At 41.2% G+C, this 26,932-nt stretch overlaps 2 protein-coding genes and 2 long non-coding RNA genes across 4 annotated transcripts in view; 1 reads left to right on the forward strand and 3 right to left on the reverse strand.

Moving 5' to 3' along the window:
• LOC139178811 (uncharacterized) lies at positions 1-7,725 on the reverse strand. Its single transcript, XR_011563275.1, has 3 exons — positions 7,679-7,725; positions 2,552-2,619; positions 1-2,412 (listed from the first exon to the last, which is right to left on the reverse strand). It is a non-coding gene; the product is annotated as an uncharacterized lncRNA (long non-coding RNA).
• LOC109577088 (BOLA class I histocompatibility antigen, alpha chain BL3-7) overlaps positions 1-26,932 on the reverse strand; it is a 67,477-nt gene that overhangs the window by 5,292 nt on the left and 35,253 nt on the right. The gene's annotated exons all lie outside the window — the stretch shown is intronic.
• LOC139178813 (uncharacterized) lies at positions 7,260-22,723 on the forward strand. Its single transcript, XR_011563277.1, has 2 exons — positions 7,260-8,116; positions 17,028-22,723. It is a non-coding gene; the product is annotated as an uncharacterized lncRNA (long non-coding RNA).
• Positions 15,538-25,057, reverse strand: LOC109577110 (tripartite motif-containing protein 26). The gene is given in 8 exon segments (XM_070777501.1): positions 15,538-16,112; positions 16,114-16,507; positions 16,928-16,960; positions 18,441-18,475; positions 18,477-18,581; positions 22,147-22,376; positions 22,618-22,713; positions 24,562-25,057. Coding segments are annotated over 8 exon segments (1,626 nt in total). The 5' UTR covers positions 25,003-25,057; the 3' UTR covers positions 15,538-15,820.

A 26,932-nucleotide genomic window follows, 5' to 3' on the forward strand; every position in this document is an offset into this window, starting at 1 on the left:
CCAATACTTTGGACACCTGATGGGATGAACTGATTCACTGGAAAAGACCCTGATGCTGGGCAAGATTGAAGGTAGGAGGAGAAGGAGATGACAGAGGATAAGACGGTTGGATGGCATCACTGACTCGATAGACATGAGTCTGAACAAGTTCCAGGAGATGGTGATGGACAGGGAGTCCTGGCGTCCTGCAGTTCATGGGGTCACAAAGAGTCTGACACGACTGAGTGATTGAACTGAACTCCCCTCCTGCACTGAGAACTCTTTGTCCCACTGTCTCCCCGAGTCCTAGCTCTGGGGCTGTTTGTGATTTTGATTAAAATATTTACACAATCTTACAAATTAGTGAGGACACCAAGGATAATATTATGTGACCACTTCTATGCATATTTTCCATAGTATGAATAATACACTTTAAAGATTTTTGTTTATTTTGAATAATATTAATAAGCCATGCATTTAATATGAATAACTATTTCCCAAAATAAACAGGGTAGTGAGAAGTATAGGGCTTTTTACCTTTTTTCCAAGTATCTTTCCTGTCTCTTTCACTAGAAGACTGCTGGATTTTCAGGTTTGTGTCCGCATTGAATCTGTTATTTTGATGGTAGTCTGTGAAAGTGAAAAAGCCCTCACATAGGTAGGAGTAGTATTTTTTAATAATCTTTTCAGACAATTGTGGATGTTCATCCTGGATGCAAAAATAAAATGATACAAATTGTATTTTCTCAAAGTTTTTTTCCACAGTGGACCTGAAACAATGTCATTGACTATTTTCTATTCTGTTACATTAAAATCCATAAGCCTATTTTTCACATTGAACATCTCTTATACTAATAAGATTTTTACAAAGTAATACACTGTTTCACTAAATTATACAGATCTTTCTGCATCATTCATTCTTTCAATAACAGTCATTTTCCATGAAAAAGAAGATAGTTAAGCTCACACAGAGTTTTTCCTTGGGCCATAAGACTTTGAAATGTAGTAGAAGTGCTCGATGTGTACTTTCCATGTCATCACAGAAGATACTTTTAAAGTATGTATTTAAGAATGATGATTAGGAAACATAAGCACTTTTATTTATTTTATTTTTAAAAATTTATTTTATTGAAGGCTATTTGATTTATAATGTTAATTTGTGCTGTACAGTAAAGTGCTTCACTTATACATGTGTATAAATATATATTCTTTTTCATATTTTATTCCATTTTGGTTTATTAAGGACAGATAAGAATTTTTAATGTGTCTTTCTGGATGTTTTAAAGCAAACCTGATTATTAGTTTTCTTTTTTTTTGCAAGAAAGTATTGGTGAAAATAATTACTAGTGCAGCTTGCTACCATAGTCTCCATTACTGCTGTTATACATCAAAGCAAATGTCAACACAGTGAGAAGTCAAATAATATCTGAGTCATGTTATGAAAGTATATTTCACCTCAGGGATCTCATGAAAGGGTCTTAGTGACATCAAGGGTTCCACAGACCACACTCTGAGAACTGCTGCTCTGAATAAACCAGGGCATCTCCTATCTGATCCCTGCCTTTGCCCCCTCTTCATTTTGGAAAATGCTTTTTCCTGAGCTGGACTCCCTGTCTCCCCAAACTTAACTAAGGGCCCTGCCCCGGGCTCCTCTAAGAGGGGAGGAGGAACTCACCCCCTAGAAAGTGATGCCAAAGAGCGTCCTCAGTCTGGGAAGGAAGGTGGGGGGACAGGTGTATCCCCTTTGGAAGTGGGAACAGTTTGTACCTGAGGCACCAGACCCACTCATAACCTAGTTTGATTTTGCTACATACCGGCTTAATATGTATTCATATCCCTGACAGAAATCTGACATAGTGTCTAAGAAAAATATTATTGGTCCTTTCATCTCATGTGGTCTAATGCACCTGACTCAAGGCCCACAAATCATGAAGAGCCATCTATTCCAACAGAACATCCTGTGCTGAAAGAATTTTCTATGTCTATGCTGTCCAGTCAGGTAGCCAGTAGCTACATGAGGCTATTTAGCACCTTAAAGTGACTGTTTTGCTGAGCACTTTTATTTATTTTAATTTAAATAGCAATATGTGGCTACTAGCTAGCATATTGGTCAATGCATATCTAGAATGTTGTTAATTAATCTCTCATCTCTTTCGCCTAAAAGATCCTGTGTGACTCATAGGTTGATGCACATTAAAATAATCTTAATATTGAAGTCATAGATTTGTCGGTGCAGGTCTTAGATATAGCTTTAAAATACATCATGCTCTGAAAGTTTCTTTAATGTGTATTTTAACAGATAGAGTGTTCAGACATTAGCCAAACCATGGTTTATCACCTTAAGGTTGTAAGTGTTCAAAACTGCCCATCACTGCTAGTTGTCCAATAATGAGAAATGGGTATAATCCTTTATCTCTTGGTGTTTTCCTTAACCTGGTAAACATAAGGACACACGTAAGTTATCAACTGAACACAACAGATATCAGTACTTTGTAGGACTTGTACATACTTGTAAAGTTATGAAACAGAAGATGTAACATTAGAATTCACCACCTTATTACTATTTACTTACTGCTCCTGCTATACTTTCTCTCCAAATTCAATCAGTTCTGTTTCCCTTCATCCTTGGACCCCTCTCTCCTAGACAAAAATATACAAGAATTTTTTACTCTTGTGGAATGAAGCATTTTATGACCCAAAGATGAAAAGCCATCAAAACACATACATCTTCCCCTATGTCAAGCAGACACTCACAAGATACAAACATATGCCCCTATTCCAATGGAAAGACACATAAAGTTTTTTTGGCAAACCGGTAACATGTTTCAATGTTCTTCAGTCAAAGACCACAAGGAGCAAATCTGTGGGCAATCAAGTTGGATTTACACTGGATGCAGAGAGGGAGATCATACAGCATCAGAGACCATGGCGTCTCTTGTGATGTGTTAGAACATATACAGCAGGGGGTCCCCAACCTCTGGGCTTGGGCCGGTATCTCCTGTCAGTGCCAACATTAGATTAGAAATAAAGTGTACAATAAATGCAATGTGCTTGAATCATCCTGAAACTATTCCCCCCTCCCCTGGTCCATGAAAAAACTGTCTTCATGAAATCAATTCCTGGATTGAGAACCACTGACATACAGGATGTGGACTTTGGCTGGGTGATTTAGAGGAGCATCTATGCAAGATTGGGCTTCCCTGATAGCTCAGTTGGTAAAGAATTCGCCTGCAATGCAGGAGACCCTAGTTTAATTCCTGGGTCGGGAAGATCCACTGGAGAGGGATAGGCTACCCATTCTAGTATTCTTGGGCTTCCTTTGTGGTTTAGCTGGTAAAGAATCCGCCTGCAATATGGGAGACCTGGGTTGGGAAGATTCCCTGGAGAAGGGAAAGGCTACCCACTCCAGTATTCTGGCCTGGAGAATTCCATGGACTGTGTAGTCCATGGGGTCGCAAAGAGTCAGACACAACTGAGCAACTTTCACTCACTTGATGAATTGACCCCTTTATTATTATATAATGCCCTTCTTTATCTATTATTGTTTTCAGCTTAAAGTCTATTTTCTCCGATACAAGTAAAGCTGCCTTCACTCTGTTTTGTTTCATGACTAAGCAACTTTTACTTTCACATGCAAGACTGGCTCACTTTGATTGGGTATTGTTAGGAAGTGGGGACGTTTCTATGACTGGGCATCTCGGTGAGTCTTCCTGTAGGGAGAGCAGACTAGAGCAAGGATACAGATGTGATTGGAAAGAAGCAGCGGTCACTGGTATTAGCACCGGGAGGGGTTTGGTACATGGTGAGGGGCCCAGTGCCACTTTGTTTGGTCTGTGCTTAGAATGATGTCTTGGTCTTGTTTTGTCTCACTGTGTCATGCACTCAGATGTCCTTGTCTGATGTTGGTCTTCTGTGAGATGACTTATGTCCAACAAGAGAATAACACAGCCATATGGTGAGCACCAGCCCAGCTAGAGGATCAGAACGTATGTCCTAATGTATGAGCTGAAGGTGATCTGTTAAGTGTTTACAAATGTAAGGGATTTTTAATCTCCTCTAATTTTTGAAAGCATTATTTACCAGCACACAAGAGAATTGAAAAGATACTTAAGAATGTTCAAAAGTAAATAATTCATATTCTTCCCCTCATTCCCCATTCACTCAAGTCCTCTACTCAGAAACGATAGCAGTTAGAAATTTCTCATTTTTCTATCTGTTCATTGATGAATACTGTTATATCAGTAGAAGAGCTCAGGCCACAGTCTGGGAGAAATTATTGCAAATTCACATATCTGATAAAGGACTTGTTTTAAAATATACACAGAACTCAATCTCAACAAACAACCAATAACCTTTTAAAAATAAAGTCTGAACAGACACTTCTACAGGAAGACATAACAATGGAAACGTAAATGAAAAGATGCTAAGCATCTTATGTTTTTAGGAAATGTAAATTTTAAAATGACAGTAATGTATTATTACACCTAATAGAATATCGAGAATCTAAAAACAGATGATGCCAAGTGCTGACCAGGACGTGGTGCAGCAGAAAACCTCGCTCACTGGGGCAGGAATAGGGAGCAGCGCAGCAGCTAGAAACGAGAGTCAGCAGATTCTTATGAAGCTACTCAGAGACTCTCCATCCAGTATATTCATCAATCTAGTACTGGTTCAACTCATTTGAAAACTTATTTTTGCACAACCCCTTGCAACATTATTGATAGAAGAACACCCCTTAAGTGTGGGGTGTGCATGGTGACTTCCTTCTAAAGACTATAGTGTGGAAAGTGGGGAAGTAAAAATAGAAGTTCACAAGAAGAAACCTTGGAAATGCTACCTTAACTAGGTGACGAGGTGAACTTATTAGTGATATTCGAGTGGACAGTGTATACCCTTGGTGACTGGAGAATGTCACTCATCTCTGTGGTCCTCTTCCCCAAAACCCTTTGCCCCAGTCAAATCGAAAGATGTTCTACTGTGTCTCTGAGCAGTACTCCCTAAAACACCAAAATCATCAAAAACAAGAGACGTCTGTGTGATTGTCACAGCCAGAGAAGCCTGAAGGAGACATGATTCCCAGACTTAATATGTGTCTTTAATGGGATCCTGGATCAGGTTAAAGGAAAACTGCTGCTGCTGCTGCTGCTAAGTCGCTTCAGTCGTGTCCGACTCTGTGCGACCCCATAGACGGCAGCCCACCAGGCTCCCCCGTCCCTGGGTTTCTCCAGGCAAGAACACTGGAGTGGGTTGCCATTTCCTTCTCCAATGCATGAAAGTGAAAAAATAAAGTGAAGTCGCTCAGTCGTGTCCAACTCCTAGCGACCCCATGGACTGCAGCCCACCAGGCCCCTCCGTCCATGGGATTTGCCAGGCAAGAGTACTGGAGTGGGTTGCCATTAAAGGAAAACTAATGAAGTCCGAATAAATTCTGAAGTTCAGTAACACTGTATCAATATTGGTCACTAGCTGTGACAAATGTATGATGGTGGTATAAGATGTTCCCATAGAGACATTGAGTGTGGGATATATAGTTAACTCTCTACTAACTTCGCTACTTTTTTGTAAATTGCAAACTATACTAGAATTAAAACACATTTTAATATCAACCAGAAACAAACAGGGAGTGAAGAATCAATTACTGACTCAGATTTCCAGGGTCTTTCATCAGTGACCTGCAGAGAGGAGACAGAGAGAGAAAAGATGGAAACCTGAGATACAGGGAGGGCTCCAGGGCTCTCCTCTCCTCCAATCCCTGCCTAAACCCTGAGCCTGACCCCAGAGCTGCTCAGAAAGTACCTTCACCCACTCATTGGACTAGGGCAGCCATCTCTGTCTGACTCAGACCACAATGCATCCTCTGCCTTCCCTGTGCAGAAATGGAGAGGGAAGAGTGGTCGTGCCCTCGTGTGGCCACAGGCTGATGACTGGATACCTGAGCTCCCCTTTGACCTCCTTACCAGAGATCTGCCCAGGCTTTTTCTCGGCTCCCAGCAGTGGGTCAGTGTTGTACACACAAGCTGGTGTCCATCCAGCGTCAAGTTCAAAGTGTGAGTTGTTTTCCAAAATACACGCTAACGTGGATGTTTCTCTCTCCACTAAACAAGCAAAGACTTTGGCCTCAGAGAGGATCAGATATCAAGGCTGTAAAACCTGGTTTCCAGGTCCAGGGTGGAGCTCACAAACATACACAGTGTTCTAGTTATCAAGGGATGAGACCTTGAACTCCAAGTTCTTGTCACTTCCTCTGGCCACTGACAAGGTTATAGACTCTTCCTCCAGGGAATGCACTCTGGAACCTCTATCCCTAGGATGGGGTGTAAGAGTTGGGGGGCGAGGAGGAGGAAGTGGGGAAAAGGAGGAAGAGGAGATCCCCTATAACTATGGGGAGGCTCTTGGAGAAGGAGGAAACAGTGACATTATGGGATGGAGGCCACAGGAGTGGAGGGGAGGGGCCAGAGAGGAGAGGTGTGAGGGAGGGTCCTTGGTGGACATGTGTGCAGGGAGGTGGGGTGTGTGTGGGGAGAGACACAGGGGCTTCTGGCCTGGGTGCTGGTAGAGGCTCTATTTTCCACATGGATGATAATCACACAGTGTCAGCTCCATATTTTGCTGGGAAATTGTACTTATGTTTTTGGTATTTTACTGTAACTACAGATATGATATGACTCAAATACATGTGGAAGAAGGGAAAAGAGAAAAAGAGAGAATAGAGGTGATTAAAGGAAGTCCTCTCTTCCAGAGAAATACCCCCACCCCAGTCCCCACTCTACACCCCACACGCATGATGCTGGGGGAGTAGGAGGGACAGGGAGACTTAAGGAAGGCAGAGCCCATCCTCAGCTCACAGTCAGGGGCTACTTAGACATCCTCTCTTTATGAGCTGAGATGGCAGGGACCACTGTGCCAAATACACTGGCCCAAGAGCCTGGGAAAAGACCTATCTGGCTGCTGGCCATGAAGGTGCTTCCTGGAGATCAAAGGACAGGATGTGAACTGGAGTCTGGAGGCCACAAGGGTGACAAGGAGATCAGTCATGAGTCTGGGCCGTGGGTCCTCCTAACATTTTCCTGAGACATGAAAAAGACATTCCTCCTCCCTAGACCTACGACAACATACCAAGGACACCAAGGTTGGACCCTCCTGTCCAAGCACCACCCTCTCCACCCTATGAAGCCTTCAGGGTGCCTTCTTCTCCTCCCAGGCCTAAGAGCCCAGGACCCTAGCCTCCTGTCTCTTCATCCCCTTCATGGACCTAACAGAGAGAGACCTGCTGCCTGGATCCCTCAGGCCTGATTCCTCCACCTCCAAACCTTCAAATTAAAAAGTTCTGAGCTCCTGTACCCATATCTAAATTCTGGCCCCAAGGATGGACCAAGGTTTGGGGTCAGGGGTCCCAGAGGGGAGGCTTCCCAGGGCCCCACAGGCTACAGCTGAGCCAGGCCTCCAGCTGCACAGATTCAGCTGCTTCTGGACCAAAACCCGAAAAAAAAAAAAAAAAAGAACAAATCGCTGTAGGCTCTTCTTAGCCCAAATAAGTGTGGAGTCTGGGCCGCGTGCGGCGAATTTGCCTTGCTTGGAGGTTCTGCGCCGCAGCAAGAAGCCCTCTGCTCCTCCCCCTGCAGAATCTCCCTCTCCCAGATCTTGGTCAGACCCCGGGACCCTAACAGCAGCGGAGTGCTTGATTTCCTAAAGCCCCTACCATCCGAGCCTGAGAAAATCAGTCCGGGCTGATCGGTAGAGACCCTGAAGCCAGGAATGGACACTGATTGGCTTCTAGAAACCGAATACGCAATGGGAGTGAAAACTGGGACCTCGTCATGAGTATCCAGGCAGAAAGGCCCGACTCAGTTTGAGAGGGGAGATAAGAGACCCTAAAACCAGGAACGATGGTGACGTTGATTGGCTTCTAGAAACCGGATACGCAATGGGAGTGAGAACTGGTACCTCGTCATGAGTATCCAAGCAGAAAGACCCGACACAGTTTGAGCGGCGAGAAAGTGAAATCCCAGGGAGGTGGGGAATCCCACGAGGTTTCACTCCCCCGCCCAGACATCACCTTCTGGCCTAAGACCCTGAGAGCCTTACCCGGAGACCTGGGACTTTGCCCTGACCCCTCTCCTACTGCCTGGAGGACCCTGTAAGTCACAAGTTTACAAACTTTCGGTTTCAGAATCAGTGTATGACTGACTATACGACTTGGGACCTCAAAGATAGTATCACTTATGTGTGTTATATCTGTGAACATTGGCCATATTAGAAATTGAAACAACAGAAATCGATTGATTCAATTGTAATATTAATAACCCATTACATTAAAATAAATATTTTATGAAAAATCTCTATTTTCAAGATGAAATAGTATAGTGAAAAGTGAGCCTTCTAGATTTTACATTCTTTCAAAAGTTCACATTCTTTTCTTGTATGCCTCATTAGAAGACTGAAGTATTTGGATATCTGCTTCTGTATTTAAATTTTTAAAATTTAAATGAAAAAAATCCAGCCTCACGTAAGTATAGGTAAGGGAAGTATTTTGAATAACATTTTCAGATAATTATGGCTACTCATCTTTGATACAACACTAACACTACAGAAGTGTTAGGTTTCATAAATAATATTTTGCTATGTGGAACTTGAAACTATAACTGAATATTTCCAAATCTGTTGCATAAGAGTCTGTAAGTCTGTTTTGTACATTGAATGAATATTGTATCAATGCATGATTTTTTTTAAAGTAATGCATTGCTTTACCAAGTTGTATAGATTTTAGAGTGCTGACGTTTAAGATTAGCAAACAATCACATTTGTTAATGTCACCACAGCTTACACTAGAAAAGTTTGTCAGTACTGGGAAGCTGTCAAGATTAATTTTCTAATGAGAGCTTGCATTTTATCATTGGCAGTAAATACTGTAAGTTGATTTCCTGGAAGGGAGAAACTCATGTTCATTATGCCGAATAACTAAATCTAAAAAATCATAGTTTTCCTGTTATTCGTTCTTAAAGTGAAAATAGTATTCCATAAAAAAAGAAGCTAAGTCAGCTCAGAAAAATTATTTTCCTTGGGACATAGTACTTTAAAAAGGAGCAGAAGTATTTTATGTGTACTTCCCATTTCATCCTATCAGAGAGTTTAAAATGTGGACTCAAGAATGATGAATGTAGAAACAATAATTTTTAATACTACAACCTGGATATTTTTCAGTGAAACTTGCTTTTTTATTCTGCAGTTAAATGGTGGTGAAGAATTCATAACTGCTATTGCTGTTTGTTGAAATAGGCTCATTTCTGCTAACTTTTACCTCAGTGCAAATGTCAACACAGTGAAAAAGGTAGGGGCTTCCTTGGTGGAACAGTGGTTATGAAATGGCCCTCCAATGCAGAGGACAAGGGTTTGATCCCTGCGGGGGAACTGAGAGCCCATGTGTCAAAGGACAACTAAGCCTTCAAGTTGCAACTGCTGAGCCTAAATAAAGCCCATGCTCTGCAACTAGAGAAATCCCTTATGCCTCAGTGAAGACCCAGTGCAGCCAAAATAAGAAATACATATTTAAAAGAAGGTAAATAAACTTTTGGTAATGTCATGAAAATAGTTTTGACCTCATGGATCCCATAGTAGAGTCTCAAAGACTTCAAGGGTTCCACAGACCACAGTTTGAGAACTACTGTTCTAAGTAAAGCGGGAGACTACAGGCTAGCACCCACCTCTCCTGCCTCGTCTTCACTTCTAGACTCCCTCTTCCTGAACTGGACTCTGTGCTTCCCAACCTTTACTTATGAGGGCTCTGCCTCTTGGTTCTTCTAAAAGTGAACTTACCCCTAGAAATTCGATGCTAGAGTGTCTCTACCTAGAAGGGAGTTGGGAGACAGATGTTTCCCCTTTGGAACTGGAAATAGTTTGTACCTGAAGGCATGAGAGAGAAATTTATTCCTGATGCATTTTGGATTTGTTAGTACCAGCTTAATATTTATCCATATCCCAGAAATAAATCTGATGTAATCTGTGTGAGAAATAATATTGGCCATTTGGTTTTAAATGGGTCTAATGTACCTTACTTGAGGCCCACTAATATCATCAGTAATAGTGCTATTCAGAGTTCTAGGTCTGCACTTTTCATGTGGTAGGTGCTAGCTCTATCTGGCTATTGAGCACTTGAAATGTGGCTAACATCACTGAGCAGTTGAATTTTTATTTAACTAAATATTTATTATTATTATTTAAATTTAATATAAATTATTTAAATTTAAATAGCCATATGTGGCTAGTAGCTACTGTATTTGACAGAGCATATCTAAATGGTTTAGTTTTCATTCTCTCAAGATACTGTATGACTCATAGATTGAAGTACATTGAAATTATCTTCATACATTTGGTTAGGTGGGTCTTAGACATTACTGTAAAATACGGCAGGCCCAAGAAAATTTAATCTGCCTCCAGTGCAGGAGACCTGGGTTTGATCCCTAGATCCCCAGGAGAAGGGAATGGCTATCCACCCACTCCATAATCTTGGCTGGAAAATTCCATGGACAGTGGAGTCTGGTGGGCTATAGTCCATGGGGTTGCAAAGAGTCAGACCCACTTTCACTTTCTTTAACATCATTAACCTAAACATAATTTATCACCTCAAGGTCATTAGTTTTCAAAAACACTCATCTTTGGAGCTATTTCTTATCTATATTACATTGAGGCTCTTGATGTCATTTCTGTTGACCTGGTAAACATAAGCAAGCACTTATATCTTCACTTAGCCACAAGAAAGTATTTATTGAATACCCCATTATAAAATACTCTGTTGGTCCTACATAATTATAAAAACACAAAACAGAAGATAAAAAACCTTAGAATTCCCACCACCTTTGAATTTTTTTACCTATTATTCCTCCCCAAAGTGATACTTGCCCCCAGTTTCAGTTTTTTGTTTCCTTTTACCCTTGGACCCCACTCTCATAATCTCTACCTAAATGAAAATATACATAAAATTTTCACAGTTGTTGAATGAAGAATTTTCTAAGCATGACCCAAAGATTTAAGAAAAAAACTCAAAGAAGAAATAAAACTTTTCTATGGCAACCAAAAACTCACAAGCATGCAAACACATGTCTGTAATCAAATTTAAAGACACCTAAAAAATCTGAGTACATCATGAGAAACGCTGGGCTGGAGGAAGCACAAGCTGGAATCAAGATTGCCGGGAGAAATATCAATGACCTCAGATATGCAGATGACACCACCCTTATGGCAGAAAATAAAGAGGAACTAAAAAGCCTCTTGATGAAAAGTGAAAGAGGAGAGTGAAAAGTTGGCTTAAAGCTCAACATTCAGAAAACTAAGATCATGGCATCTGGTCCCATCACTTCATGGGAAATAGATGGGGAAACAGTGGAAACAGTGTCAGACTTTATTTTGGGGGGCTCCAAAATCACTGCAGATGGTGATTGCAGCCATGAAATTAAAAGATGCTTACTCCTTGGAAGGAAAGTTATGACCAACCTAGATAGCATATTCAAAAGCAGAGACATTACTTTCCCAACAAAGGTCTGTCTAGTCAAGGCTATGGTTTTTCCAGTGGTCATGTATGGATGTGAGAGTTGGACTGTGAAGAAAGCTGAGTGCCGAAGAAGTGATGCTTTGGAACTGTGGTGTTGGAGAAGACTCTTGAGAGTTCCTTGGACTGCAAGGAGATCTAACCAGTCCATCCTAAAAGAGATCAGTCCTGGGTGTTCATTGGAAGGACTGATGTTGAAGCTGAAACTCCAATACTTTGGCCACCTCATGCGAAGAGTTGACTCATTGGAAAAGACCCTGATGCTGGGAGGGATTGGGGGCAGGAGGAGAAGGGGACGACAGAGGAGGAGATGGCTGGATGGCATCACCAACTCTATGGACGTGAGTCTGAGTGAACTCCGGGAGTTGGTGATGGACAGGGAGGCCTGGCGTGCTGCGATTCATGGGGTCACAAAGAGTCGGACACGACTGAGTGACTGAACTGAAAAAATCTAATAGACAAAATATTAGCATGTGTCGATATTTTTCACCTAAAGACCACCAGGAACACACCTAGTTGAACACATTGTGTTTACTACTTGATACAGCAAGGGAGAATATATACTGTGGGGAACCACAGGGCATCTTAGAGTGAGGGTATAAGAAAGAATGTGTTATTGTGGGATTTGGGCTTTGGTTGGAGAAAAGAAGGGTTTACTCCAAACTGAGTATTGCCAGGAAGCATGGTCAATTACGTGATTGGGTGTCCCAATCAATCACATCCATAAGGAGGGCAGACTAGAGCAAGGATAAAGGAGCATTTGCAACCATCAGTCCTGTTACCCGCGATAGGGAGATGTTCAGTACTTTCTGAATTGCACAGTGCCCTGTTTCTCTGTGCTTAAATGAAATTATGTATAGTCTTATCTTGTTTTGTTTCACTTTATTATGATTTTAGTGTATCCTTATTTGATGTTTCTATTTTATAAATGATTTCTTCCAAAGAGAACAACATAGCCTAGCTGTGAGCACTGGGTCAGCTTCAAGTAACTCTGAGGTCCAGCTGTGAGTGTCACACCTGTTCCCTGGGGTCAGGAGGCTGATTTTTCTTCCTTAAATTCAATATTTTAAAATTCCTACATCGAGATTGGAAAACAAAGACTATAGAAAACAATTTGGCGGAGAAGGCAATGGCACCCACTCCAGTACTCTTGCCTGGAAAATCCCATGGATAGAGGAGCCTGGTGGGCTGCCGTCTATGGGGTCGCACAGAGTCAGACACGACTGAAGTGACTTAGCATCAGCAGAAAACAATTTGGAAAAGAAGAAATGTAAATACCAAATGAATTCATTATTAATAAATGGGAAAAATGGGAATGTGAAAGGGAAAATGGAAAGAAAATTAAAATCTGTCAGCTCGGCAAAGATGAAAGGAAAATAAAGGCTAGACCTTTAATAGGTCTCCTTGGGAAAGTCAAGGTATAGGGCAGGGAAAACAGATTAGGATTGGCTGGTATGAACAAGTATCACCAGGCTTTGGGTTATAGTAGTGGTCTTTGGTTGTCTGGTACCTGGCCCTGGGATTATTAAGGCAGAGGAATATTGCCTCTTAGGGTACAAAGGCCAGACCAGGGAGCAGGGGGTGGCGGCGGGGGGGGGGGGGGCGAGGGGTAGGGTGGGGGGATGGGAAGGGTAGAGGAGGGTAGGGAGGGTGGGCAGGGTTGGGGTCTGGATTGGTTAGTTTGCATATCAGAGGCTTGCTTCTGTCTGGACTGTAGTCTGGGAAAGTTGTCTCTCCTCAGTGAGGAAGATTATGTCATTGTTTTTTAATTATTAATTTTTATCTTTGATTGCACTGGGTCTTCATTGCTGTGCATGGCCTTTCTCTACTTGCAGGGGGTTGGGGGGGAGTGGCTCCTTTCTAGCTGCAGCGCACAGCCTTCTCACTGCCATGCCTTCTCTTGTTGCAGAGCACAGGCTCTGGGCCCAGGGGCTTCAGTAGTTATAGCACATGGGATCAGTTGCTCTGAGGTACTTGGAATCTTCCCCAACCAGGGTTGAATCTATGTCCCTGGGTTGAACCTGAATACAAGGGGATTCTTATCCACTGAACCACCAGAGAAGTCCTTCAGCAAAACATTTTTTTTTTTTAATCTTCAGAAATATTTAATGATGTGGGCAGATGGTCAGATATGATGTTAAAAGTATACACTATGAGATTACATATAATGCAAATTTTTACACCAGAAAAGGTTAGAAATATACCAAAATGTTAATAGAGAAAATGTTTTGTTGACAAAAAGACTATGGGATTAAAAAAAAAAAACAACTCTTCATTTTTATAGTGAATTTATATTCAGTTTACAATCAGAAAAAAAATTTTTTTTCTTTTTTTTCTTTTAATTGGAGGCTCATTACTTTACAATATTGTGGTGGTTTTTGCCATACATTGACATGAATCAGCCATGGATGTACATGTGTTCCCCATCCAGACCCTCCCTCCCACTTCCCTCCCCATCCCATCTCTCAGGGTCATCCCAGTGCACCAGCCCTGAGCACCCTACCTCATGCATCAAACCTGGACAGGTGATCTATTTCACATATGATAATATATATGTTTCAATGCTATTCTCTCAAATTATCCCACCCTCGCCTTCTCCCACAGAGTCCAACAGTCTGTTCTTTACATCTGTGTCTCTTTTGCTGTCTAGTGAAACATTTTTAAACAACTGAGCTATCAGAGCAAATTTCCCCACATTTTGAACCCAGGAGTTTAAGTATGGGAAGTTCTTTGGCAACTAGCATCTGCTCCCATGTCTTGAGAATGCTGAACTACACGAGTCTTGATGAGACCATGTCTTATTACAGAAGCTGAAAACACACTTTCCTTTTTTGTTGCTGGGCACAGGCAGGCATCCTATTCTGGTGTGCTTATGGCAGATTTTGATTTAGGGGTTAGTTACATGAAGACTAGGGCATGTTCTATCCACCAATTTCCTGAGCCCATTCCTTCCTCAACTCTTCATTCTCACCTCTGTATCCAGGAAAACTTGACCCATCAGTTGAGTCTATGAATCCACCAAGACAGCTACAGCCAAACACACCTCTGGCTCCATAAGTAAGTGTTCTTACTTCTTCCTCTTCTGTTCCCAACCAGATTATATCCACTCTCCAATAGCTTGGACTCATGCATGACGTATTCTGTTTATATCCTGACAATTCAACAATCCTCTCAAGCCCTGCTGACTCCTCCACCTCCTCCCTCTCTCACTGAAGCTCCCACCTCTCTGGGGGTCACATGGACATGCCTCCAGAATTTGCATGCAGGCAGGCACACCCCTCCCTCTTTGCACTCCACATGCTCGTGATGTTTAATTAATTTCCCTTTTTTAAAAGTTAGTATTCCTTTTTCTAAGATTAGCCAATTTGTTTTCTGCTACTTATATGTAAGATTACTAATTTAACATTAAGCTACATATCTATTTCTACCATCTCAAAACACAGCTGACATTAGACTTGAGAACCAAGTGATTTCCAAAAACTCATATACACCTGAACCTTACATGGCTCCCCTTCTCGCCCTCCCATTGCAAAAATTATCAGAACATGGCAGATAAATAAAGGAATTCTTATGCCAGATATCTCAAATCTCATAGTGTATCAAAGGTTAAACAGATATGAACTGCCAAATATTTACTGTTTCCTCAGCTTCTTAGAAGATTTTGAAAGGACCCTGATGCTGTGAAAGATTGAGGGCAGAAGGATAAAGGGGTGACAGAGGATAAGATGGTTGGATGGCATCACTGATTCAGTGGATATGAGTTTGAGCAAACTCCGGGACATGGTGAAGGACAGGGAGGCATGGTGTGCAGCAGTCCATGGAATTGCAAACTGTTGGACACGACTGAACAACAGAACAACAACTGCTTAGAAGGATTGCAGGAGAAATTATGGGACAGAAAAGGTGCTTCAGAAACCAATATGGATGTTGTCATCAATTACCATTTGTAACAGGAGCCGAGATTCTGTAATACAGTCACTCGTTCTCATACATTTGTTTCAGTGGCAGGTGAAGAACCAAATCAAAGGCAACAGAAGAGATAAATTAGTTAACACACATTTTAATAAGTACATTAAAGACATTCCAACCATCCCCCTTAGAGAAAAAAGATCAACTATTACCGTCCCCATTTCAGAGACAAAGCTGCGAGGACAAGAGACTCATGACTGCCATAAAGCTCCAGTCATCTGAGTGCATTCAGAAACCCAGCAGGACCATCCAGCTGAGGCAGAGCTGGGACTGATGAAAAGGAACAAAGGGTAAATGACAAAACCTGGGGCCGTGCCAGGAGGTCTTCCCTCAGGGTCTCAGCGTAAGTCTGGATCTCATGCAGTTAGGCCACAGGAAAGGGAAAATTCTCCCAGTGAAGGCAGATGAGAATTTATGGATGAACTCTTGAGTTCCGGCATTGGTAAAGATTACCTTCGCACCATCATGATCCAGAGCAACTCTAATCTTCTGGGGCCGGTAGGACAGGATCTGGAAGGGCCCCAGGCTGGTGCATATAGACACCCCAGCTGCGGACAGCTGCAGAGTCCAGAACCCCTCCTCGGGGGTGAAGTTGAGAAATCCCCTTCTCTCCACTGACTCTTGCCACCCCCACCAGGCAGAATTTTGGCCATATTCCATTTTCCTGAGACCATTTTTCCTCCAACTCCTCATTCTCCTCTCTATATCCGGGAGAATGATACCCATCAGTGATGCCTGTAAATCCAAGATCTCTACTGCCAAACATGCCTCTGCTTCCAGCCCTGTCTCTCCTTGTGTCTTCTTCCTCCTCTGCTTCCCACCAGATCCTGTCCACTTTCACTTCCCAGTACACTCTGCCCCAGGTGAAGCCCTTACTGCCCAGCACCCCAGGCTCCAGATCAAATCGTTGACCACGCTGGCATTTGTTCATCCACAAGCCAGTGAACATCATACTCTTCCCATTTGGAGACACTGCGAGGTAGCCATTGGCTCTCTGGGAATTCAGGATGATCCTCACTGTGGGGACAAGGAGACAAAGGTGTGGCCTCACAAAAGACACAAATGAGATTTGTCCCATAGGTTCTGGGGCCTTCATGACAATGGTGGGAGACTCCTCAGGGGACCAGAACAAAGACTGCTTTTGACCTTGTGTTCAGACTGTTACAGCCATATCTAGAAAGTGTAAACACAGAAAATTCAAGGCCTCAGGCAGTGCGATGAGACTGGAGAGGAAAAAAAGATAAGAACTGGGATCACTACAGCTGAGCAAATCTGGGGAAAGGTTTATGGTTCTGAACTCAGGATAAAGAATTCGGATACATTAGTCACATGAAGACCTTCCTCTTTAAAACAAATGGGCTGACCCATAAGTAATAAGAGCTTCACAGGAAAATGGTAATTTGCAAACTTCAGCCACTATCCTCTCCAGATACTCACTTGTCTTAAATTCCAGATCCCTCATCAATTTTCCTAGAGTAAAAGAACAAAAAGGACAGTGAGCAATTCTTTCTTGTTTTTTTCTTTTTTTTTTCTTTAGCCACACTGCTCGGCTTTCAGGAAGACCAGGGATTGAACCCAGGCCGACAGCAGTGAAAGCACTGAGGCCTACCCACTGGACCACCAGGGAATTCTTGACAGGAAGTAGCTCTGGCACCACAGCTTCTCTGTCAAACTCTCTTATGGTATCTCATATAACTTCAACAGTTAACAGGGGATCATGAAAGTTCAAGTGAAACAGAGGAATTAACTCAGGAGACACCCACAGCTGTCTAGTCTAAACAGGTTCATGTGAATATCCATGGCAACACGTGCTGAACCCACCTGGTGCTTCATTAAAGAGCACCTTTGGGCATACTACCTGTTTTTAAACTGAGTCCTAAACTTCTAGTCCTAAACCACACTATTTCTCTCCACTCTCAAAGACACGTCTTTAGAGTCATTTTCTCGCTATTCTTTATTTTCAGTTGTGGTTAAAACACATAACAGTTACTGTCTTTACCATTTTTAAGTGTATAGTCCATTAATGTTGCTGCTGCTGCTGCTGCTAAGTCGCTTCAGTCGTGTCCGACTCTGTGCGACCCCATAGACGGCAGCCTACCAGGCTCCCCCGTATATCTAAATTGTTGTGCAACCAATTGCCAGAACTTTTGCATTTTTTAAAATTTAAACTCTATACTTGTTAAACAACAGCTCCTCATTTCCCTCTCCTCTCTAACCTGGCAACCACTAATCTACTTTCTGTTCCTATGGATTTGATTACTTTAGAGACCTCATATACATGGAATCACACAGTACTTTTCTCTTCGTGACTGGCTCATTTCACTTAGCATTTTGTCCTCGAGGTTCATCCATGTTAGAGTATGTGTCACAGTTTCCTTCCTTTTTTAGGCTGGATAGTATTCAATTGTCTGCGTATGCCACATTCCATTTCTCCATCCAGTGATGAACATTTGGGTTGCTTCTGCTTCCTGTCCATTGTGAATAATGTTGCTATGAACATGAGAGTGCAAATATCTCTCTGAGGGCCTGCTTTTAATTCTTTGGGAAGTAGGAATGCTAGATCATATGGTAATTATGTGTTTAAAATTTTGTGGAAATGCCATACTGTTTTCCATAGCCTCCCAATCTTCTTTTACCTCACTGTTGGATATGAAATATATTTCTACCAACTCTGAGAACTATTAACTGTGATTCTACATTATGGAATAGTCTTAGACTATCACATGGAAGCCTCCATGGTTTGGACTTAGATTTCCTCCCCAGTGTCCCTGTCTGGTGTGAATGACATGCAGGAACTCTGAGAAGGTGCAGCCACGATCAAAACTTAAAGAAACATTACAGAGAAAGAAAGGTTTTCTAGGCTCAGAACTCCCTCCTTTACCATGGAATCCTCTGAGTCCTTTCTCTAAAGAAATGTTTATCTGAAAATTCTCAGAACTCCCTCCTTTACCATGGAATCCTCTGAGTCCTTTCTCTAAAGAAATGTTTATCTGAAAATTCTTCCATCCGTTTTCTGATTGCAGGACTGATAGGCTTTTCAATCCAGAACTTCTTCCGGGGGTATCTAGAGATAATGAAGTCACAGTAATTACTCCTGAGAGAAAGGCATGGTTTCCCACCGTCAGAGTATACGCATGAGAACAAATACCAATAATGGACCAAAGAGGCAGATAGTAAAAGCTGCTTTTCCAAGTGGTCAGTTTCGACATCAGAGTCAGAGAGAAGAATATAGAGATCTGAAGAAAGGGCCATGATCCAAGGATTCTCTGTCCACCAACATGTCATTTATGGTGGTTTAGTTGCTAAGTCGTGTCTGACTATTGAGACCCCATGGACTGCAACCTGCCAGGCTCCTCTGTCCATGGGATTCTCCAGGCAAGAATACTGGAGTGGGTTGCCATTCCCTTTTCCAGGGCATCTTCCCGATCCAGGGATCAACCTGCAGGAGATTATTTTTACTATTGATCCACCGGGGAAGCCCAAAAGCCTAGAGCTACACCCGAACAGGGACTTAAAAAGATTAAAAGTCTGATGTTCTACCTACTGACTGAGCTACCCAGGCCTTCTTAAGTATCAAAACAAAATACTTAAATAACAAAATTACTAAGGAAAACTTCATGGAGATATATCAATCCTATTCCAAGAACACAAAGAATGTACCTTACTTTCAAGTGCATAGAATTGTCCAAAAATTTAAAACACACAATACAGAAAGCCTCAATAAAGTCCAAAATAGTAGAAATGGAAACATACTCGTCTGATCACAAAATGTAAAAAAACTATGAAACATAAAGCTGTTAAGAAAAACACAGCACCATTGACAGATGTCCTCTTTTTAAAACAAATCTTATATTAAATAGCAAATGAAATTTAAAAATTTAAAATATCTAGAAAACAAAAAATACTATGGACTAGAAATTATAGCATATGACAAAAACAAGGCTCATAAATATATACACACAAAAATATAAAATATTAAAAAGAGAAAAAAGAGAAAGGCAAGTAGAGAAGGCAAAAATAGATGTAAACAAAACATATTCAGATATAAAAAATAAAATGTAAGGATATTATTTGTCAAACACTGCAAATACTTTTTAAGTTATAAATGAAAGTGATAGTTTTCCAGGAGCTACAAATACTAAATATTCCAATTAAAATGTGTCAGATGAATTTATTTTAAAAGAAAGCAAAATTTTATGTTGCTTATAAGAAATACATAAAAATAACAGCCCAGATAGGTTGAGAGTTAAAGAATAAAAAGTTTAATAGTATGAAAACACTAATCAAAAGAAAACTAGAATAACTACTGATATCAGACAAAATACTCTAGAGCAAGAAGTCTTACACATTCTGTATCACCCTCATTTCTTATATAATCACTCATCTCCGACAGTCTCTGTCTGGTCTCCCCAGCCAGAATCTGGCATCCTATCTCCTTTCCCCACCTGGTAACTGGTCCATGGTAAATGCTCAGATTATGCCAACAGTCCTGGTGTCTCTGGGGATGAACTGTGTATTCTCAAAATGCTTGGCTTTTATCTCTGTTCAAAGCTTCTACATATCATTATGGGTATGGTTTTTGAAAACTGTCAGTGTTTAATGCCTAACACAGTGGCTGAGAACCACTGCCAAAGAAACCATTATCCCTGTGACACATATAAGTGTCTTCTTATGATCCAGCAGAGAGCAGGAAACCATCACTAACAAGCGTGGAGGGCAATCTGATGAAGAAATGTGCTCTACAAAATGTGAGGGAGTACAGCCAGGAGAGGCAGCTGGGAACCAAATAGGAATAAAAAGAACAAAAGGACACTGGGTCTTAGAAACAAATGTGTATTTTAAACTTTTCCAAATACTCTGCCACAATCTCCTCCCATTTCAACTCTCCCTATCCTCTTACCGTCCTAAGTTCCAAGACAATAATTTTTCTAGGATGTTCTATGGAATACCTTTCATATTACACTTTCTAGAAGAACCTCTCTTCTTCCAAATAACCCCTTTCAGCCCTTGCCAAATTTCAATAAGTTATGGTGACAGAAAGAAAAAACAAAGGAACACCTAAGTGGTTAAAAATATAAAGCAAGCAGCACTTATCTGCTTGTTATGTCACTTGGGTCCTAGAAAGGAAGAGAAGACAGACTGTCATGGAAATAAGGTTCCCAGGAGCTGCCTCCGTTCCTTACGATGAGCTCGCCGGGAATGGGTACAGGATAGGACTGTACAGAGAATTTTCTGGTGGGCTTCGACCTGTGCTACTCTCCACTGTGGTTTATGGGGACACATGTTTCCCCTTCCTTTCCTCCATTTGAGTCTAGAATATCCTCTCCAGGAAAACTCCCTTAATCTGTTAAGACTCTTACTGTCTATCAGGTTAAGACTGAAATCTCAGAATGCCTTCGAAGGCCTCTACTCAGCTGGCTCCATCTTACCTAGCCCACCTTCCCTTTAACTTCTTCCTCCCTTAAGCTGACTCCTCCAGAAAGGTAGCCCCTTTCACTATATGTATCCTTCCTATCTTCCAAACGCTCTTCCTCAGCACCTATGGGCTTCCCAAGTGGCTCAGTGGTAAAGAATCCTCCTGTCAGTTCAAGAGCCACAGGAGACTCAGGTTCAATCCCTGGGTCAAGATGATCCCCCGGAGGAGGAAATGGCTAACCCACTCCAGTATTCTTACCTGGAAAATCCCATGGACAGAGGAGCCTGTGGGCTACAGTCCATGGGGTCGCAGAGTCGGACAAGACTGACATGCACGCTGCACCTATATCCACCTTTTTATTATCACACTCATTAAGTTTATCATCACATTCATGTGTTTCATTTTAACCAAAGCACCTCCACAAATGGAATGTTCAACTCCTCTTTCCTGTTAACACAAATCTTTACATTTTCCTCAAGGCTACCATTAAGAGCTGCTTCATCCATGAAGCCTTCCCTGACTAGCCTTTTCTAGAATTCCTGTGGCTTCCAGTCTGATCATAAGATTTAACACTCAATTATTTCTTATAAATGTACATGTATGGATGTGAGAGTTGGACCATAAAGAAAGCAGAGCATTGAAGAATTGATGCTTTGAACTGTGATGTTAGAGAAGACTCTTGAGAGTCCCTTGGACTGCAAGGAGATCAAACCAGTTAATCCTAAAGGAAATCAGTTCTGAATATTCATTGGAAGGACTGATGCTGAAGCTGAAGCTCTAATACTCTGGGCACCTGATGCAAAGAACCAACTCATTGGAAAAGACCCTGAAGCTGGGAAAGAATGAGGGCAGGAGGAGAAGGGGATGACAGAGGAGGAGATGATTGGATGGCATGACCAACTCAATGGATATGAGTTTGAACAAGCTCCAGGAGTTGGTGATGGACAGGGAAGCCTGTTGTGCTACAGTCCATGGGGTTGCAAAGAGTCGGATATGACTAAGAGACTGAACTGAATTGACTGACAGATCTTACTATCTCAGTGTAACATCTGTGCATTTTGCAGTCTCCCACCCACTGTGATTTGGGACTTACAACCTATTGGTTTGCTAATTAACCCGTCAAGAACTCAACAAATGAGAACAAAACCTTGTCTCTCCTGACTCCTGGTCCAAATCTCATGTTAATGGAGGGGCCAGACTGCAGCCTGGAGCAAGAGGTACAATTTAACTGATCCCTCACCTGCAAAAGTTCACTGCTGGCTGCTGAGCCTTCTTCTCTAACTCAGAAATTAGGGTCTCCAGCCAGATGACCTCCTCAGGGCCCTTGGCGACATGGCTGTTCCTCCCTTCTGTGAGCTGTTGCTCCGTTCCCTCCAGCCACTCCAACAGGTACTGCTCCCTTTCTCTCAGGAACTGATGGCCCTGCTCAAACACTGATGCTATGTCTTGTTTGTGGTTCTGGAATTTTGCCTCCAGTAAAGGCAGAAAGACAAAGAGGATTTCTCCTGAGAGGCTGGAAAACACCAGAATGTTTGTCTGAGGATAAGTTCAGAACTAGAATCCCTTCTATCACACCCACTTTCTCCTCATCCCTCATTATCCCCCCTCCCCTCAACATATATACACACACACACAAACACACACACACTTCTCTCTCTCTCTCTCCCACCCAACACAGGTACAAAGAACATTCACTCAAAACTTCTCGTACCAGCAGGGCCTGAATCTCATCTTCTCCTGTAGACTGAAAATTCTGAATCCTGTCCCTGTCTCCCTTCAGAATCTTCAGATGGTTTAGAATTTTACCCTATTGGGGGGGGGGGGGGGGGGCGGGGCGGGAACATGAATAATCTCAAGATGAAGATGAAAATGCCTTCAATAAGAAAAGACACCTGCAAAATGATTTTAGAGTGAAATCAGATAGTCTTTGATCTTATGTAGTACTATAAGATAACTAGGTTGGAATAGTTTTCATCCTAGTTAATGAAGAAGAAACAAAGTGAGTGCTATGTTAGCTTAGAGTAGCTTCTCAGAAGTGAGATAAAATGCATGTTAAACTTATACTGTACTGTATGTCAATTACATCTCAATAAAACTGGGAGAAAAATAAGTGAGATAAAATAAAATTTATTATCACAACTACTAAGACTTATAGTGTAGTTTTTATATTTACACTGTTTCTTTCCACCAAAAATATAGATAATTTATATTAAAATTAATTGATAACATAGAAATAAAAAAGAAAATCAACACAAAATAATGAAGGAAAATATATATACTAACTCCAAATCACTGAGTGAATGATTAAATTGATTTTAAGAGTCCTGTTAACCAAGGACAAAAGGGAAATAGTGATTCATGTAATCCTTTAGTAGACAGGAGGAAAACTACTGGTACATCAGAAAAAAATAATATTTTCCCTGAGATTAAATTCAGAAAGGAAATTCATACAAGATGCAATATTCTCAAAAATATTTTTATAATACAGATGAAGCACACACTTTGAAGCTAAGTATCAAGACGGCTATCAAGAGCGCTGGTATTCCATACTGCTGGTTGAGGCTTGATCAGATGCTTCAGAAACTAAAACATCAAGGCAGTGGGACAGACTTGCTATTATAAAAGATATGAAAACAAACCAGTTTATTATTCAAATTAGAAGAATACATGTTGCCAAGAACTTACCATGCTACATAATTTGAACCTTCCCCTTAACAATTATTAGAATGGCTATTATTTTAAAAAATGAAAGATAACAAGTATTGGTGAAGATGTGAAGAAAAGGAAACCCTGGTACACTACTAACGAGAATGGAAACTGGCACAGTCATGGAAAACACGATAGATGCTTCTCAAAAAACTAAAAATAGAACTACCATATGACCCAGCAATCCTGTTTCTAGGTATTTATCTAAAGAAATTGAGATCAGGATCTCAAAGAGACATCTCCACTCCCATGTTTATTGCAGCATTATCCTCAACAGCCAAGCTATGGAAACAACCTAATGTCCAATGGATGAATGACAGTGTGGTATATACATACAATGGCATCTTACTCAGCCTTAAAAAAAGAAGAAAATCCTGCCATTTGCAACAACACAGATGGACCTGGAGGACATTATGTAAAGTGAAATAAGCCAGGCACAAAAGACAAACACCAAATCATCTCACTTGTATGAGGAATCTAAAACTCGCAGAAGCAGAGTAGGATGGTGGTGGCCAGCAGCTGGAGGGAAGTGTAAAAGGGAGGTGAGGGTCAAAGGGTAAAAGTTTCAGTTATGCAAGATAAGTAAGTTCTGAAGATCTACTCTATACCATAGTGCTTACAGATAACAATGCTGTGTTGTACAGTTAAAATTTGCTAACAGGATAGATCTTGCTAAGTGTTCTCTCTCTCACACACACAGTAAGACAATAATAATAATAAATCGGGTGGGAGGAAACTTTGGGAGGTGATAAATATGTCTCTTGCCTTGATGGTAGCGACATACTTATTCCCAAACTTAAATTGCATACAGTAAATATATGGACAGCTTTTTATGTGTCAATTATACCTCAATAAAGTGTTTATTAAAAAAATTTTGGACCTTATCCTGAAGGTACAATAGAACTTTTCTGGCTCCAAGAACAGAGCTGGGGTCCAGCAAGCTTCTTACCTGATAAGGCTGCGCAGCCTTCTCCAGCAGAACAGCAGCGTGGTGCCTGTGCTCCCGGGACTCCTGACACACGACACACAGTATCTGCTGGTCATCCTTGCAGTAGTAATGCAGCTTCTCCAAATGCTGCCCGCACAGCTGCTCCGCTCTCTGTGCGAGTGGTCGGTCCTCTCTGGGTTGTCTCTCCTCATCTACTTTCATCCTCCAGATATTCTTCACTATGCTGGCCATCTGCCACACATGGCGGATATTCTCTTTCTTAAAGGCTGTCTTGCAGAAAGAATAATATAATGGCTGCTGAGCAGATTCACAGACCTTAATGATGCAGTGATAGCAGAAGATGTGACTACAGTCGATGGTAACAGGGTCTTTCAAGTAGTCAAGACAGATAGAGCACATCACCTTGTCCTCCAGTTTCCTCAGAGGAGAGGCAGTGGCCATGACAGCAATGCTGAAATCTTGCAGAGCGTTCCTTCTCAAAATGAAGAATGACTTTCTAAGAGGACATGAAGTAAAAACAGAAATTGTGAATTTATTCAACATTAAAATGGAACTCATGAGAAAATATTTTTTATGTTCAAACTGTTCCCAACCGTTTCCCTCCAAATCCAAAGTTCCTTTCAGACCACTATTCAGAACAGATTCCAGCCTGCAAAGCTAACCTGGTGTTTGTTTCAGGTAGTCAGCTTTTCTGTAAACATTTTAAAGGGTACTAATACGTGTTATTAAGTGGTGAGTATTCTAGAAGATTATAATATTGGGAAAGTAAATACCCAATAAAGTCTAAGGAATTTCCCTCACTCTAAGTAGATCAGCTTTAGTGAAAATATTTGCTGTAAATGATTCAATAGTAAAGAATAGGAATTACAAAAATTTAGGGCTTAGGTCCAGTGGTTAAGAATTTTCACTCCAACTGCAGAGGGCATGGGTTTGTTCCCTAGTTCCCTAGTTCCTTAGTTTGGGGAACTAAGGTCCCACATCCTACATGGTGTGGCCAAAAAAATTATAATTATAAAAACTTTAGGTCTATATTTTAAAACTCATCTGAGAACATGAGAGTTAGATTATTAGAAATCATTAGGTTCAATCATAGGTCTTTTATTCATATGCTGCCTTGTAAACATCATTATGTTTAAACTAATGGATTTCAAATATTTTTGGAAACATCACAGTTAGAAACGTATTCACGTCTAATAAATTAACACATGCACATGCATATGCACACACATACTAAAACACAAGTTTTGTTCAATATCATTTACTGACTTTTAAAACTGCAGTCCATTTTTAAAATGCTGGTTATAACCCACAAAATTGATGCCATGATATAAGCTATTGCAATTGATAATTTGAAAATCACTGATTTAAACCACATTAACTTTATCACTTGGAGAAGGCGATGGCACCCCACTCCAGTACTCTTGCCTGGAAAATCCCATGGATGGGGGAGCCTGGTAGCCTGCAGTCCACGGGGTCGCGAAGAGTCAGACACAACTGAGCGACTTCACTTTCACTTTTCACTTTCATGCACTGGAGAACGAAATGGCAACCCACTCCAGTGTTCTTGCCTGGAGAATCCCAGGGATGGGGGAGCCTGGTGGGCTGCCATCTATGGGGTCGCACAGAGTCGGACACGACTGAAGCGACTTAGCAGCAGCAGCAGCAGCTTTCAGCTTAAATTCACATCTCCAATTGCATTATTTTCCTCATTGTTCTTATTCCTTGGTAAGAGCTACCAACAACTACCCCATTACCCAAGCTAAAACCTAGGTGTGAAAAATCACACCTCATTACCACCTCCCATATCTGGTCACTGAATTAAATAATAGAATATCTGAAATAAAAATTTCACTGCATGAAATTAACAGCAGCATGCAGATGACAGAAAAAAAAAAAGTCAATGAACTTGAAGAAGGTGCAATAAAAATTACTGAATCTTAATAGTAGAATTTTTTCTAAAAAGCAGAAACTCAGTAACTTATGAAATATCAAAAGGTCTAATATTCATGTCATTAGTGTACCAGAGAAGGAAAAGAAATTGGTAAAGGAAAAAACAGGAAAAAAAAAAATAGCTGAAAACTTCTCAAGTATGTATGGCAAAAGACACAGATTTACAGATTCAAGAAGCTCAGCAAATGCCAAAGAGAATAACTTAAAGAAAAACCACCCCAAATACACCATCACCAAACTGCTGTAAAGCAAAGATGAAGAAAAAAATCTTGAAAGCAATCAGAAAAAAATAACATCACAATGAGGGGAAGGATGATGATTCAGATGTTGGCACATTTCTTGTTAGAAGCCATAAAGGTCAACAGACAGTGGGAGAAGCATCTGGAAAGTGCTGTGAAAAGTCCTGTCAATCCAGGGTTCT

The sequence above is a fragment of the Bos indicus genome, chromosome 23 (assembly GCF_029378745.1).
Source record: "Bos indicus isolate NIAB-ARS_2022 breed Sahiwal x Tharparkar chromosome 23, NIAB-ARS_B.indTharparkar_mat_pri_1.0, whole genome shotgun sequence".
Taxonomy (NCBI): Eukaryota; Metazoa; Chordata; class Mammalia; order Artiodactyla; family Bovidae; genus Bos; species Bos indicus.